This window comes from Manis javanica, chromosome 14, assembly GCF_040802235.1.
Source record: "Manis javanica isolate MJ-LG chromosome 14, MJ_LKY, whole genome shotgun sequence".
Taxonomy (NCBI): Eukaryota; Metazoa; Chordata; class Mammalia; order Pholidota; family Manidae; genus Manis; species Manis javanica.
Window position 1 is genome coordinate 83,805,665 of NC_133169.1, and position 13,747 is coordinate 83,819,411.

General features: G+C 46.6%; 1 protein-coding gene across 1 annotated transcript in view; it reads right to left on the reverse strand.

The window, feature by feature from the left end:
- TRPC7 (transient receptor potential cation channel subfamily C member 7) overlaps positions 1-13,747 on the reverse strand; it is a 124,016-nt gene that overhangs the window by 7,025 nt on the left and 103,244 nt on the right. The window contains exons 7-9 of the mRNA XM_017681083.3: positions 7,765-7,960; positions 2,576-2,797; positions 1,833-1,913 (exon numbers count right to left, since the gene is read on the reverse strand). Of these exons, the coding sequence (XP_017536572.3) occupies positions 1,833-1,913; positions 2,576-2,797; positions 7,765-7,960 (499 nt within the window). The remainder of the gene's footprint in view (positions 1-1,832; positions 1,914-2,575; positions 2,798-7,764; positions 7,961-13,747) is intronic.

Sequence of the window (13,747 nt, forward strand, 5' to 3'; positions counted from 1 at the left end):
TTGCTCAGAGATGGCTTCTGCAAGCAGTCTCACTCATGAAGGATTCATTCTGGGTACAGGGCACTCACCGCATCATCAGTCTTCCTTTATATCAGCAGTGATTCTTCTCCAAGCCCATGAGAGACTTGGCGCTAACCCATTAGGGCTTTCTATCTTTTCTGTGACACACACAATCTATACTTCTCTCTGAGAAGCCGAGAAATAAAAACCCTTCCAGTGACCAAGGGATTTGTCCTGTAAAATCACTCAAAATGGATGGAACTGGCCAGACCCAATTTTGCACACAATTAAATAAAAGATTTGCCTGTTGCCCATTTTTCACTCATGTCATCTGATAAAACTGTAAGTACTTTGAGGGATGAGCCATTTCTTAATTGTGCATTTACATCCTCTTAGCTGCACAGCTGGCTTCTGAAATCTGGATGGAGATTCAATTAGAGACCTGTGTCGGGGTGATGCTAAGTCTGTGATTGCTCCCCCTGGGATGGTGGGGCCGGGGACACATCACCTCGCCCAAAGGAAGGCTGAGGACAGCTTCACATTTACATCTACAAGGAATGATCAGCATGGGTAACACTGCTGATTGCCGAGCAGAGGAAGGGAGAGAAGGGATGGCCTGCACTTTCATAACCGATGACCCGTAGTTACCGGGTAGCACCAGCTCACGGCTGACTCAGACAGTTAATACCAAACAGAGGTTTGGTATTAACTGCCAAAAGCAATGCAAGGACTACAAGCAGGAAAGATCTGACTTTTGTAACAGCAGACTTCTCCAGGCTGGCAGTCTGGGGTCAGGCGCTCTCACTGAAAACACGGATACCCACCTGGTTGCTTACGACAGATGCCTGGGAGTCCCTGCGTCTCCTTACCCCACCCCTGTTGGTGTGCGTCAGGTCCCACTGGCTGTGCGTGTATCTGCCTGCTTTTCCCCGTCATCCTACTCACCCTCATGTCCAGGCCACCATCCCTTGCACCTGGGTGCCTGTCACATCCTCCTAACTTGTCTTCCTGCCTCCATGCTTGGCCCTTGAGTCTTCTCTCATGGTAGCAGTTAGGTGGTCTTCATTCAGCATAAATAAAATGCTGTCATCTTCTCCCTCCCCAGAGTTAAATTCTTCCCGCTGCCTTCCACATCCTCACCTTGGTCTGGTGCCCTGCTTTCTCCTCTGACCTCAGTGCCCTCCCCTCTTCCCTGCTGAGCCCCAGCTGCCCTGGAACTGCCAAACCTCTCCCCTCTGGCTTTTGCTGCTGCTTTTCCTCTGCCAGAAGGCCTCACATCTCTGCCTCCTCCTCATCTGAGGTCTCAGCTAACAGTTCTCTCCCTGACGATGCCTCCTCTGATAACCATATCTAAGCAGGGCCCCGCGATTGTTTATTATTATTATTATTATTATTTTTATGAAGGTATCATTGATATACACTCTGATGAAGGTTTCACAAGAAAACAATGTAGTTGCTACATTCACCCATATTATCGAGTCTCCCCCCCATGCCCCATTGCAGTCACTGCCCATCAGTGTTAGGAGCCCTCAATTTTTCTCTGTTTTTGCATGCTGTTTCTTCCTGGCACTTTCACTGACTTGAAGTTATGTATTTATTGTGTGTTTACTTGTTAACTTCTCTATCCCTTACTGGACTGGGAGGGTCACTAGGATGGACCCATGTCTGTAGCCCCAGTAACTAGTGCAGCACCTGGCGTATAGTAGGTACTCCATACTTTCTGAGTGAAGGAAGGGAAGAAGCTGCGTTCGGAGGGGATGAGAGAACCATGTGACTAAGTCCATGTCTGAGTGGAGTCCACTTCTGCCCAGACCTGGGAAAGGGGGGCTTACCTGGTATCTGGTGGGCTTGCTGAAACTGTTATTTGCTGTCAGGTTTTCAGAATTCCTTATGCCAGCCTGGTAGCGAGCCTTCTGGGGAAGAGAAAACCCCAATACATAATACATACATACAGGATAGAACTTGAACAGCACCCACATATGGGGCTGTCTCTAAAAAGAGGACCCTTGGGAGGCTGATACATCCATTGCTGCTTGGCTTACTACAACACTGTTCCTGGGGAGTTTAGTTCTGTAGGATGTCAGTGGTTACAGAATATTGTTTGGTCCACATTGTCTGGGAAACACTGAATTAAAGTTATATGGGTGTCTTTCCTCTAGGACTCCTCAGAGATTTTAATATGCTAATAAATTTTGTGACTTTCAGGAGGAGGAAATAATGGTCAGAGAAGTTTCTTCTCTGAGACCATTCTCCAGGTCCTTTCTGGAAAGAGCTATTTTGCTTCCGAGTCCACTAAGAGGTTCCCTCAGGGGGGTCACTTGTCGACCAGGTGGCTTGCTAAGCCCCCAGCAATGTGCACCTCTCAGGGACAGCGCACAGAAGGGGAGCCCCCACAGGCCGCCCCACCTCTGCTGGTGCTGCAGCTTTGCGGAGGTGCCGCAGATTCAGAAAAGCAGTGGCCCCACCCGGCTCCTGAGTCCCCCTTGCATCGGGGACACCATCTGAATCAAGCACACAACTCCCTTCTCGCCCTCCTGCTGCCTTCTTTAGCCCCATCATACCCCATGCCACCTACCTTGAATTTGGAGTTCAGCATGCCCATTTCAAGGTCATTTTCACAGCTTTTGGCCTTAGATTTGCAGAGTTTTATGAGGCACATCTTGATTCTCATTATGAGATAATAAAATGATTTAGGACTTGGCACTAGGTTAAAAGGAGCAGGTAAAGTTCTTCCTTCATCAAAATAGGACAGCCAGAGCTTTGCTCGGGCAAATTTCCACTCCACGTCTGCATCCTCCTGTGAGACGAGGGAGACCGCACACTGTCAAAGGCTGCAATAGGTCCATCTGGAGTGGGGATGTGTCTGCAGATCCTGACGGGGGATTTTCCGAACAGGAGCTATGATACATTGTGGATATTCTTCCTCCTTACAGAGGCACGCACTGCGGCCTCTGCACTCACGGAAACCCGACAAGGAGTCACTCCTAATCTCTGCCTAATTCCTCAGGATTCATGGCTGAAATCCTCAGCCAGCTCCTCCGCCCTGATTCTCCACTGGGTATTTTCACCAACATCTTCCGCTTACCCTTTACTAAAGACCTTTTCCACTGCCACTTGCTCTCGTCATCTGTTGGCATTTACAGCTCTGCTCACTGCGCCCCCAGCCACCGCAGCACCCGCTATTCACCTTTCAGAGCAGCAGCGCCCGACAGAAATAGGATGTGGGCCACAAGGCGAGCCACCCAAGTACATTTAAATTCTCTAGGAACCACATTATAAAAAGTAAACATGGAATAGGTGAAATGAATTTCAGTGATATGTTTTAGTCCATTTTTAATGGGCAATCCATTAGTTAATGATTTGAAATATTTCAACATGTAATCCTTATAAAAATTATTGAGATAGCTCACTTTTTTTTCTACTGAGTCTTTGAAATTGGTGTGTATTGCATACTAATAGCACATCTCAGTTGGGACCAGCCACATTTCAAGTCCTCAACAGGTACATAGTGTCTACGTACTGGACACCACAGTGCATTTCACTACGAAGTGTATTTCTTAATGGTCTGGGTGCTGCTGGGAGGATGTTAAGAGATTCTGCATATGCAGCTCAAGGGAAACAGACCTGACTAGTTAGTTAGCAGGACAGTCTGGCCAGTTGCTTTCTCTGGTAGGAGTGGTGGATTTAAGCCTCCCATCTGTTACTTCTGACTCGGTGCTCATGCCAGAAAGCGAGGTGGGGCCCCTGACGTCTGAGGCCGGGGAAGAGGCGTGGGATTTGGTTTGCAACCCCTCGCAGGCTGTGCGGCTTCAGGTGAGGGCCTTGGGCTTCCTCATCCGCACATGGAGACAATGCTGCCGCCTTCACATGGCCCTGCGGTCCGTGAGCCTGGCTTCCTCTCCGCACAGGCACGAGCTATGCTTCAAGGGGCTGTGAACCCAGCAAGGGCGCCCTGTGAGATACAGGGCCATCACCTGCAGGCATCACTAGCTTGTTTGCGTTTGCTGAGACCCCGTCAGCACCTGGCCTGGGTTACAGGGACAACCCATACAGGTCTTTTAGACTGGAAGCTTTGTGAAGGCAAGGGCTGCTCTTGGCCTCTGCTCAACAGCAGACAGCTGTGACAGGGACACCCCATCTGAGAGAGAGGGTGGTACAACGGTGAGAGCGCAGGCTCTGGAGGCTGCCAGGGCTCAAATCACGGCTCTGTCCCCTTCTAGCTGTGTAGCTGTGGCAGGTGACTTAGCTGCTTCTCAGTTTCCTCGTCTGAAAAATGAGGATGACAATACCTATCTCATGGGTTGTTGTGAAAATTAAAGGACTTAATGCATGAAAAACACTTAATGTCAGACACTTAGTAAACCTAGCTACTTTAGTAGCTAGTAAATTTCAGCTACTAAACATATCACTGAAATTAATTTCACCTATTCCATGTTTACTTTTTATAATGTGGTTACTAGAGAATTTAAATGTACCTAGTTTTCAGTGCCTACCTTTTAGCAAACATCTGTTGAACACCTACCGTGCACCTGGCCTGTGCAAGGTAGGTCCTGGCACAGCCAATCTGTTCTTTGCCGAACAGTCTGGCTGTGGGCGCAGGGGCCCCTGACCTGGCCTGGGGGTCAGGGAGGCTGCCCTGGTGGCTGGTGTTTGAGCTGCCGTCCAAGGGGTGAGTAGCTCTCAACCGGGTCAGTGTGGGTGAGGTGGGGAGTAGAGAAGAACAGGAGTGAGTTAGTGGGAGAGGCAGTGAGAAGGGCAAACAACTCTTTGAGAAAGTGGGTAGGAAAGGACAGGAGAGAAAGAGGTCAAGAGCTGGAAAGTGAGACAGGATTTTTTTGTAGTTTTTATGTTTTTAAGATCAAGAGAATTATTTAAAAGCTGACAGGAAGTATTAGATGGAGGGGGTGTGCAGGTGCAGCAGGGATAACTGCAGTGGCTCCCGGGAGGAGGGAACACAGGCAGCAGGCGTGGGCAGGGCTGCCGGGCTGGGTGGGGGCAGGCCTCTCTCCCACCCATGGGCCAGCAGTGCAGGGATGGCAGGGGCACAGGCAGGCGGTCCACGGATTCAGAGAGCAGCTGCTCAGGACGCACTGCCTGAATAAATGAGCCTTCTCATGCAAAGATGTCTAGACGTGCGCTTCATCTAAGTGCACTGTGACTGGGCGTACCGGCCACTGCCCAGAGGCTTCACTCTGCCTCTCAGTGTCCTTGCACTCGAGGTGCTAGTTAGGATGGGGAAGGACACATGCTGTCACCTGACAAAGAGCAGCTCAGAGCCCAGCAGGGAGGTGTGGGATGCTGTGCTCTCTCCAGCTCATGGCACCGTGCTGTGGTGGGGCGCTTGCCCACTCCTGCCTCAAAGTAGTGGGCCTCTCTCTTGCCAATCACTCGGCTTTACATACCACCTTCATTTGGAGCAAAGTGGGATGTGTTTGCTAGGATGGTGCAGACTGCCTGGGGTGAGTGGTACAGAGACCCACAGATTGTTTCTCTTACTCGTGGGGAAACTGAGGCCCAGAGGGGCAGGGAGGGCTAGTTGGCAGCAGCTCATTCACACAGGTGACCATACACATAAAGCAGTTTGAAAAAAATATGTTTGTCCATCAGCTGTGCTGCATTTCCTGTGGGTGGCGGCCTCTGGGGAGGCTAAGACTTCCTGCCGGCTCACCTCTTTCTCTCACCTCTCACCTCTCACCGCTTTTCCTTACACAGTCTACCCTCTTCCAGGCAAATAAACCAGACTGTTTCACCCCCTATGCCTTATACATGTTGTTCCTCCTATTTAGAATACTCTTTTTTTTGGTGGGGTGTGTGTGTATGGACCAAACATTCCCTCCTAAAATTTGTATGTTGAAGCCTTAGTCCCTAGTATTTTAGAATGTGACTGTATTTGGAGATAAGGCCTTTCAAAATCTAATGAAGGCCAAGTGAGGTTATAAGGTGGGACCCTCCTCCAGTATGACTAGTGCCATCATAGAACAAGAGAGGCAGGGATGCATGTGCACAGAGGAAAGGCCACGTGAGGACCCAGCGGGAAGGCGGCCGTCTGCAAGCCAAGGAAAGGGCCCTCTAAGAAACCACCCTGTGGTCTTGAACGTCTCACCTACAGAACAGTGAGGAAATGACTTTCGGGTGCTAAGCCACCCGGTCTGTGGGATTCTGCTATGACAGCTGTAGCAAACTGATACATGGAGGTCTTAAGTCTTTTCTATGGGAGAAATACACAAATAACTGTTTCTAATAAAAGACAAGTACAGTGCACCAGAAAATGTGACAGTTCCCTTTCAATCTCCTCTTTCCTCTTGCTCCCTTCCTCGGGGGATGTCCAGGGTCAAGGGTGTGGTACTGTTTCTCTACCTTTTCTACTTTTCCTTTCTGTATATGCATGCATTATTATGTAAATAAGATGTTACCTATATGTGTATTTCTACAACTTGCATTTTTCCACCTAACAATATCATAGGGATTTTGCTGTGTTAAGACAAAAATTTTTTCTCATTGTATATACACTGTCCTAAGATCTATACTATATCTTAGTTTATTTAAACTTTCTGGTATTGATGGGTTATTTCCAAGGTTTTCCTTTAATGAACATCTATGTGAAATTGTATTTCTGCATGGATTTGGTCCTAGAATTGGAATTGTTGAGTCAAAGGGTTAATGATTTTACTTTAATTTTTAGTTTGTTTACTTAACTTTATGATAAGTAAAACAACAATATGATTTATAAAACATAAAAAGGTATAAAGAGAAAAGCCTTCCACCCACCATGTCCCCAACCCTCCCCTCTCAACCCCTCCCCTGTTCTGCGGTTTCTTGAGTACCCTTTCAGAGGCTCTTTTCTTTTTCAAATGCTTATACAATAAAAAATGAGTATGTGGTCCCTTTTCTTCCTCTCTTACATGAGAAAGAGCACATGGTATACATTGTTCTGCAACTTGATTTTTTTTTCACTCTAACTGGAGGTCTTTCCACATCAGTATATAGAGAACATCTTCCTCTCAAAATTACAAGTATCCCACCGCTCTATTTAACTAGAAGCCTATTAATACTCATTTAGTTTGTTTTCATTTTCTGGCTGTTCCAAACAAGGCTGCAATCAATACCTTATGGTTTGTGCATTTTAGATTTTGATAAATTGCCTCCCAACTATCTCATCTGTTCAGCAAGATTGTATTAGTCTTTGACTGGCCTTCAATCATCACTTCTGGATGCTCCCTTCCCCCGTAGTCAGTCACAGCTTGCTTAGTACCTCCTGCACCTGGTTGATCTCCTCTGGGTGAGTTTGCCCCAGGACACAGCAATTTGCTGATTGAAGCCTCTGTTCTCCTCCAAGGACTGAGTTCTTTCAGGGCAGGGGCTCTGTCTTAGTCATCTCTATATTGCCAGTGCTTAGCACAGGCGTGGCATACAGTCGGTACTTAATGAATAATGTGTGCATGGCTTTAGAAGGGATGTGGCCTGAAAATACAGTCATTCCAATTTGCCATAGGTCACCTGCATGCTGTCCTGGGGAGACACATGTAAAAGAGGAAAGATTCCTGACCCTGATTCTTTCTGCCACTTGGACCATTTTACATGTGGTGCCTGCTGTGTCAACAGCCCCCAGGCTGTTGGAGGAATCCAGGAAGAATGCTGGTTGTTTGCTGTTCTGGCCTCACATTTAATAACACAAAGGCTTTTAAGATCATTATCCTCATTTCTGAAAACATCAGTGTAAATTAAACCAAGGGGGAGAGAGCATTTTCAGTGAACTGGTCTTACCTCAATTTCCTGATAGGAGTTGTTGATCATGGCTATTAGCATATTGAGCAGTACTACCACCATAGTGACGTTGTAAACGCCATAGAGAACGTAGCCGATGTTCTCAATGAACTTATGGTCGTATTTCAGCACCACCGAGATCACTTCAGACAAGCCAAAGATGGACCAAAATAAGGTTTTAAAACTTTCTTCAACCCTGCAAGGGAACAGACAGTCCTTTCAGGCAGTTTGCATCAGCTAACACTTCTCATAAGAAAATTGCCATTACCCAGACTTCAGCAGTTACCCTGCAGTGGGGCTGGTGCCTGCATTATGAAATAATGAGATATCCAGATTTCCAAGAATATTACAAAGCACAGGCTCTTTCTTTTCCATTCAGTCCATTTACTGGGACTCCCGGCTGTGGCATCGTTTTTATCTTGTAATTAAACATTTAAAATTAAACACCAAGGGCAAATGTTTGCTCTTGTTTTAGCCTTTTAGCCTTAGAAAGAACACTCTTCAATAGTCTCTTGAGTGTCTCTTCTCAGACTTGCAGCCCTGTGTGAAGGGGTAGAGGGTGGCACCCACGGAGGAGTTAGCATCAGGGTGCCCGGCCCTTGCTGGGCACTTGCCAGAGCAGCTCTTAAGCCTCATGACCACCTGTGTGGTGGCTCACTCATTACTTCCTTTTTACAGATAGAAGCACTGACAAGGTCTTACATGCCTTTCCCAGTGGCACCCAGCAGAAAAGTGGGGTGCAAACCCAGGCATGTCCAAGGGTTTCAAAAGCACACACTTCTAACTACTATGTTTTACTACCCGCTGGCTCTGGGTAGTGAGGCCATCCACATGTATCAAGACCCCTAAACTGGAGTTGAATTATGAGAGTGATGAGTTTGGTGTGTTCATATTTCCCAGGTAACTGTCCAGACCTCACCCTGCAGCTTACTCAAGGTAGACGCTGCCTGTGCTCTGAGGGCAGTTCAGAGAAGGTGTGGCTTTTAGAACAGTGCTCTTTGACCCCTCTGAGCTTACAAAGTTGTCAAAATATACTAGCTTTAAGAATACACTCCAAGCACATTTCACAGTCTATACTTTGTGGCTATGATCCTACATCAGGCTTATGATATCAAACTTAATCAGAAAGCTGGCATTCGCCTGAATGGTTTAGAACATGCATGTCTATCCGATTAACATCTGAATGGTTAAGTGCAGGTCTTTTAGTTTGTATCCAGGTTTTTGGTACCATTATGAGAAAGCACTTTCTTTTTTCTCTTTAACATTTCACATTTTCAACACACCCCAAAATAGCCAGACTTAGCTAAATCTCAAAAAAAAAACAAACCCAGCATTTCTTAAGGATTGGTATTTATTTCACAAGATGTACAAAAATACTAGTTACTAGGCACTTTGGCTAAAAATCCAACTCTGACTTGCATGAATTTTCAGCTTTTGTGTGTGTGTGTGTGTGTGTGTGTGTCTAGGTCTAGCCAGCTGTTTGACTCACTCCCTATGCATCCATCCTAGAGTCTGAAAACTGAAAATTGAAGTGAATTTTTGTTATCATTATTTGATTTTGGTTTCTTTTAAAATTGTGAGTTTGGAATTTTTAATTTATTTTGGTTTTAGTAAGAAGGAATTTAGTTGGGAGTTATAAGTAACGACTGGATATTAAGCTATTATTTTGGAGGTCCAGCTCCTGATGCTATTTGGAGACCAGGACGCAACTGTTTCCTCATGCAAGATATAGCATCCATTTTGTGTCAAAAAGATGCAATTCAACATGTGGGCAGGATTCACGGCAGGTATTGTCTTCCGTGAAGAAGTAATCTTTCAGTTACCACCCTGGTGGAAGGGAACAGTGGCAGAGAGCAGCCCAAACCACTGGCTGAGCCCCAGGTCCGGCACTGGAAGGAGACAGCAGATGCGATCTCTCTGACATTGTTCTTTTCCCCAGCAGGCTCAGCAGGGGAGCTGGTGGACACGCTGTGTGAGGGAGGGGCTGGGCAGCCGGGCACTGGTTCAGGATGATGCATTTACCATGAACAACCTAAGAGACGGACAATGCATGCGACTGAGAGATGTTTTACAGAAACTCATCTGCCCTTTCCTACCCTGGAAAACCCCACAAGCCTTTGGCTGACATAAACGAAGCAACTGATGGAACTCATTCAGGGAAAGCCTTCTGAATTTTGATCAGGGAAAATGGCCTAGATTCCAGCTTGTATTTTTTTCTCATTTGCTTCTTGCTATGGATTTTGCCACTAAGTTCTGATTCATCCTTGCTGCCTTCACTTAGGCATTCTGTGTCAATAATCTGCAGGAAGTGGAGCTGGCCCATTAAGCAGTACGTGTTCTAGTAAAAGAATATTTACAGATACTTCCACCAACTGTGCCTTAGATCCTCCCCTCCCAGCACCCCCAACCCCAGGCTTGCAGTGCCGGTCTGTTTGATCTGTTGTCTGGCTTCCAAACAATCTTTACACCTTTTTCATTTCTATTCTATAGTTTAAGGATTAGCCTCTGGACTTGAATTTGGCCATGACCTCCACGAGAATCTAATTACAAGAAGCCCAGATTCACTGGGATTGCCCGAGTCCATGGCACCTGACTGGGCAGGAAGGGGTGGGGTCTTAGCCCAACGACACATTTTTAACAATCTTTTCCAAGTTCTTTAGGGAGTGTCTATAAGCCTCACTTCCTTTTATTATGAGGCAAAATGGGTTGCAGTAGCAAGAACCCCTTTAAAGAAAAGCTGGGTCCATTGGCTCAAATCATCCAAAATGGCTAGATTCACCTGAGGATCTCTTGGGTATTTCATTTGCACTCAGTGCTCTTGACATGAACAGGACTAACTGAAAAGACTGATTTTGTTGTTTCTCAGAGAGGATCTTATGGGCTGAGTTATGCTTAATTTGCTGGGCTAAATGGTGAGCAAAACCAAATATTCTATCCATAGCTCAAACCAAATAACTAAATAAGTTCTGAATGGAATTGAAGAGTTCAATGCTAAAAACTACATGATCAAAAAACTAGAATAAAATATTGGTATTTATATAATATTGGGTTGGGAGAGGTTTCAGAAACAGAAAGGGAAAGGAGAGAGATGATCACATGAAACTATACTTGCATATCAAAAACATAGTAAGTAAAAATATAAGAGAAAAGAATTCGTATTTGTAACACATGACAATGAATAATGTCTTTCTTATATAAAGAGCTCTTAGAAATCAATATGAATATGACAGCCTAGCAGAAAGAAAAAGGGAGGGAAAAAATTCCATGAAATCTAGATTTTTTTTTATGGTGACAAGAGCTCCACAATTAATTGATATGCCATGGTAGTGGCATCTTCTGGTTAAATATGTGCCAAGAATTAAACAAAACTTGTTTTTACTGTCCTGAGTGGATAAAGACCTGTGTTACCTTGACCTTGGAAACTACCATGATACATTCTTAGAGAGAAGGCTGGCCTTGCAAAGGAGTCAAAGGCACCTTACTAATCCCAAGAGCTTGGGCACTGGTGCTGACTGCAATGTTTCATGAGTTTGTGATGCTCTCTGAGTCATGCATGAACCATCACCCACAATTTTCAGGACTGTGAGACCCAGGGCATGGGGCAGAAGGCAGTCACTGTGGAGGCTGGAGGTGAGGGGCTGTGTTTCAGGAAGAAGATATCTTGGAATAGGCTTGATACTCACCATGAAGCAACTTATCTCAAAAGCCCCTCCAATCAACTAGCTGGTTTCAAGGCTAAACCTGAGGTTCTGTCCTGAAGGGATGGTGGTCACTGGCTCCACATTCTCCTCCTAATCACTCTGGCCACCTGCAGAGTTCGTGACAGACTCCTTCAAGTGTGTCCATCACAGGAAGCTTCACAAGATAGCAGGAGGAGTAAGAACAAAGGTGCATGCCTGGGTTCAAATCCGAGCTCCGCCATGCACTGGCTGTGGGACTTGAGGCATGTTACAGAACCTGTTCAAGCCTCCATTTACTCATCTGTGAAAGGGTTAGTGGTGCCTTATTATTAAGTTGCTGTGAATTAAATGAACAACCCATGTGAAGTATATAGTAAAAGCCCAGTAAGGGTCACTATTATATTTATTCATCTATTTGCCAATACTAAATGAGCTATGGACGATGTGCCAGGCACTGTACCAGGTGGTAAGGATACAAGGGTGCCCAGACTTGTTTCTGTCCCTGTGGAGGTCCCAGACAGGGTGAGAGAAGGCTGTATGGCTGTAGGCAAGGATGCCGTTTGTCTTGCCTTACTGGGGAGGGAACACACATGCGCCCATCAGCCCCTCAGGTGCTCCCACACAGGGCTGAATGGAGTTAATAATTCAGAAGTTTGTTGACTTTTCTGACAAGCCACATTTTCCTTCCTGTCTGCCAATATCGTCCAAAACCCTGGATTTCATGCGAATCCTCTTTCTGATTTCTCCAGCCCATGCTGTCTTTTAATATTTGACTCTTGGCTTGCAGTGGAAGGGACTGGAAAGTGTAGTCAATAGGCCATCCTAGCATAAGAAGTGCTCCCAGGGGAATGTCTGTGAGTGACGCTGAATAGACCGTGATTCACCCCTCTTACTGCGCGGGGGTGTTTGGGGGGGAAGGTTGGGGCTGATCTGTCATGCAGGAGGCAGGGCGACGTAATCAGTTCTCTTCCAGGTCTGTCTCGCCTGGATGATGGGACCTTAATAACAGGTTGCCTGAAGAGGCAGTTGTGTATGGATCTCAGAGAACAAACTGATCAACAAGGCGAGGGTTTGGGGCAATTGTTATGAAAATTGCTGCTTCAGAAATGCCAGGACGCCCTCCCTCCGGTATCATGGAACTGGCCCCCACCCCAAACGGCTAAGTTCACTTACCTACCCACATGTGCACAGAGCAGGCTAACATTAAGCAGGAGGATCAGCCCCTGAAAGGCTGTTCTCAAGTCCGGAAGACAATAGCTACTGCTGTGCTGGAGTTCTGCTGAAGCAGAAACGATGCTCCCCTGCCATCCGAGCTGGAGTGATGGAGGAAGGTGGTTGGAGTATAGAAAGACCCTGCCAGGGTGGCTGTTTGTCTGATGCCCAGACCTGGAGACCGAGAGCAACTGGACCAGTCTTGCAGAAGGTCAGAAGAGGGAGTCAAGTGCCTGAGGAAGGCTGAACCCGCCTCTGCCCTGCCCTGCGAGCCTGTGTCCTCTGAGTCACTGCCAGGTTCATCTCGGGTCCTAAACAAGGAGTTTAGCTTAGTCCAGAAGTAGGGGAGGCCAGCCCCAGGGTCAGTGCCAGGGAACGGGAAGTACAAAGCCTGTGGAGCACAGATGTGTTCATCCTGAGGGTCAAACCCTACGCCTGGTACCTTGGCTGCCCCTTGAGGGCAGAGCTGTGTTTTCTTCACTCCTGAGACACCAAACCTAGTACGGAACCTGGCACACTGAAAGAACTCGGTGAACTCAATGTCCATTGAATGAATACATGAATCCTTGCTGGATCGTGACCTTAGTGTTGAGGCAGGGCCCTGGTGAGGCGAAGGGCAGGTCCTAAGGTCAGACAATCGTGGGTTTGGCTGTGAGCTTTTGGCCAAATAACTTAGTCTCTCTGGGCCTCTTTTTTCTCTAGCTGTAAAACGGGAAAGCTGCAATCACTACTTGGTAGGTTGTTGTGAGGATTAAATGAGTTAATAGAATGTGAAGTGCATAAAATACTGCTTGGCATGTAACACATATGCAATACATGTTACTAATTTTATTATTAGTGCTATTTTTTCTTTCTTTCTTTCTTAACTGCAGTAGGCTTCAGCATCAGACCAAAGAACACATATACCCTACAATCAGTGCTCAGAACAACCCATTAAAAATACAGATCAGATTCTGCCCTTCCTCTTTGGTGGTTTTCCTGAGGCTGATGACCTGAACCAGGTCACCTGACCAAGGCCTCCAGGCCCGTCCTCGTCTGACTCTTGACCACCTCCTGGAGCTCCACTGGCTGCCCCTCACTCAGGGCGCTGC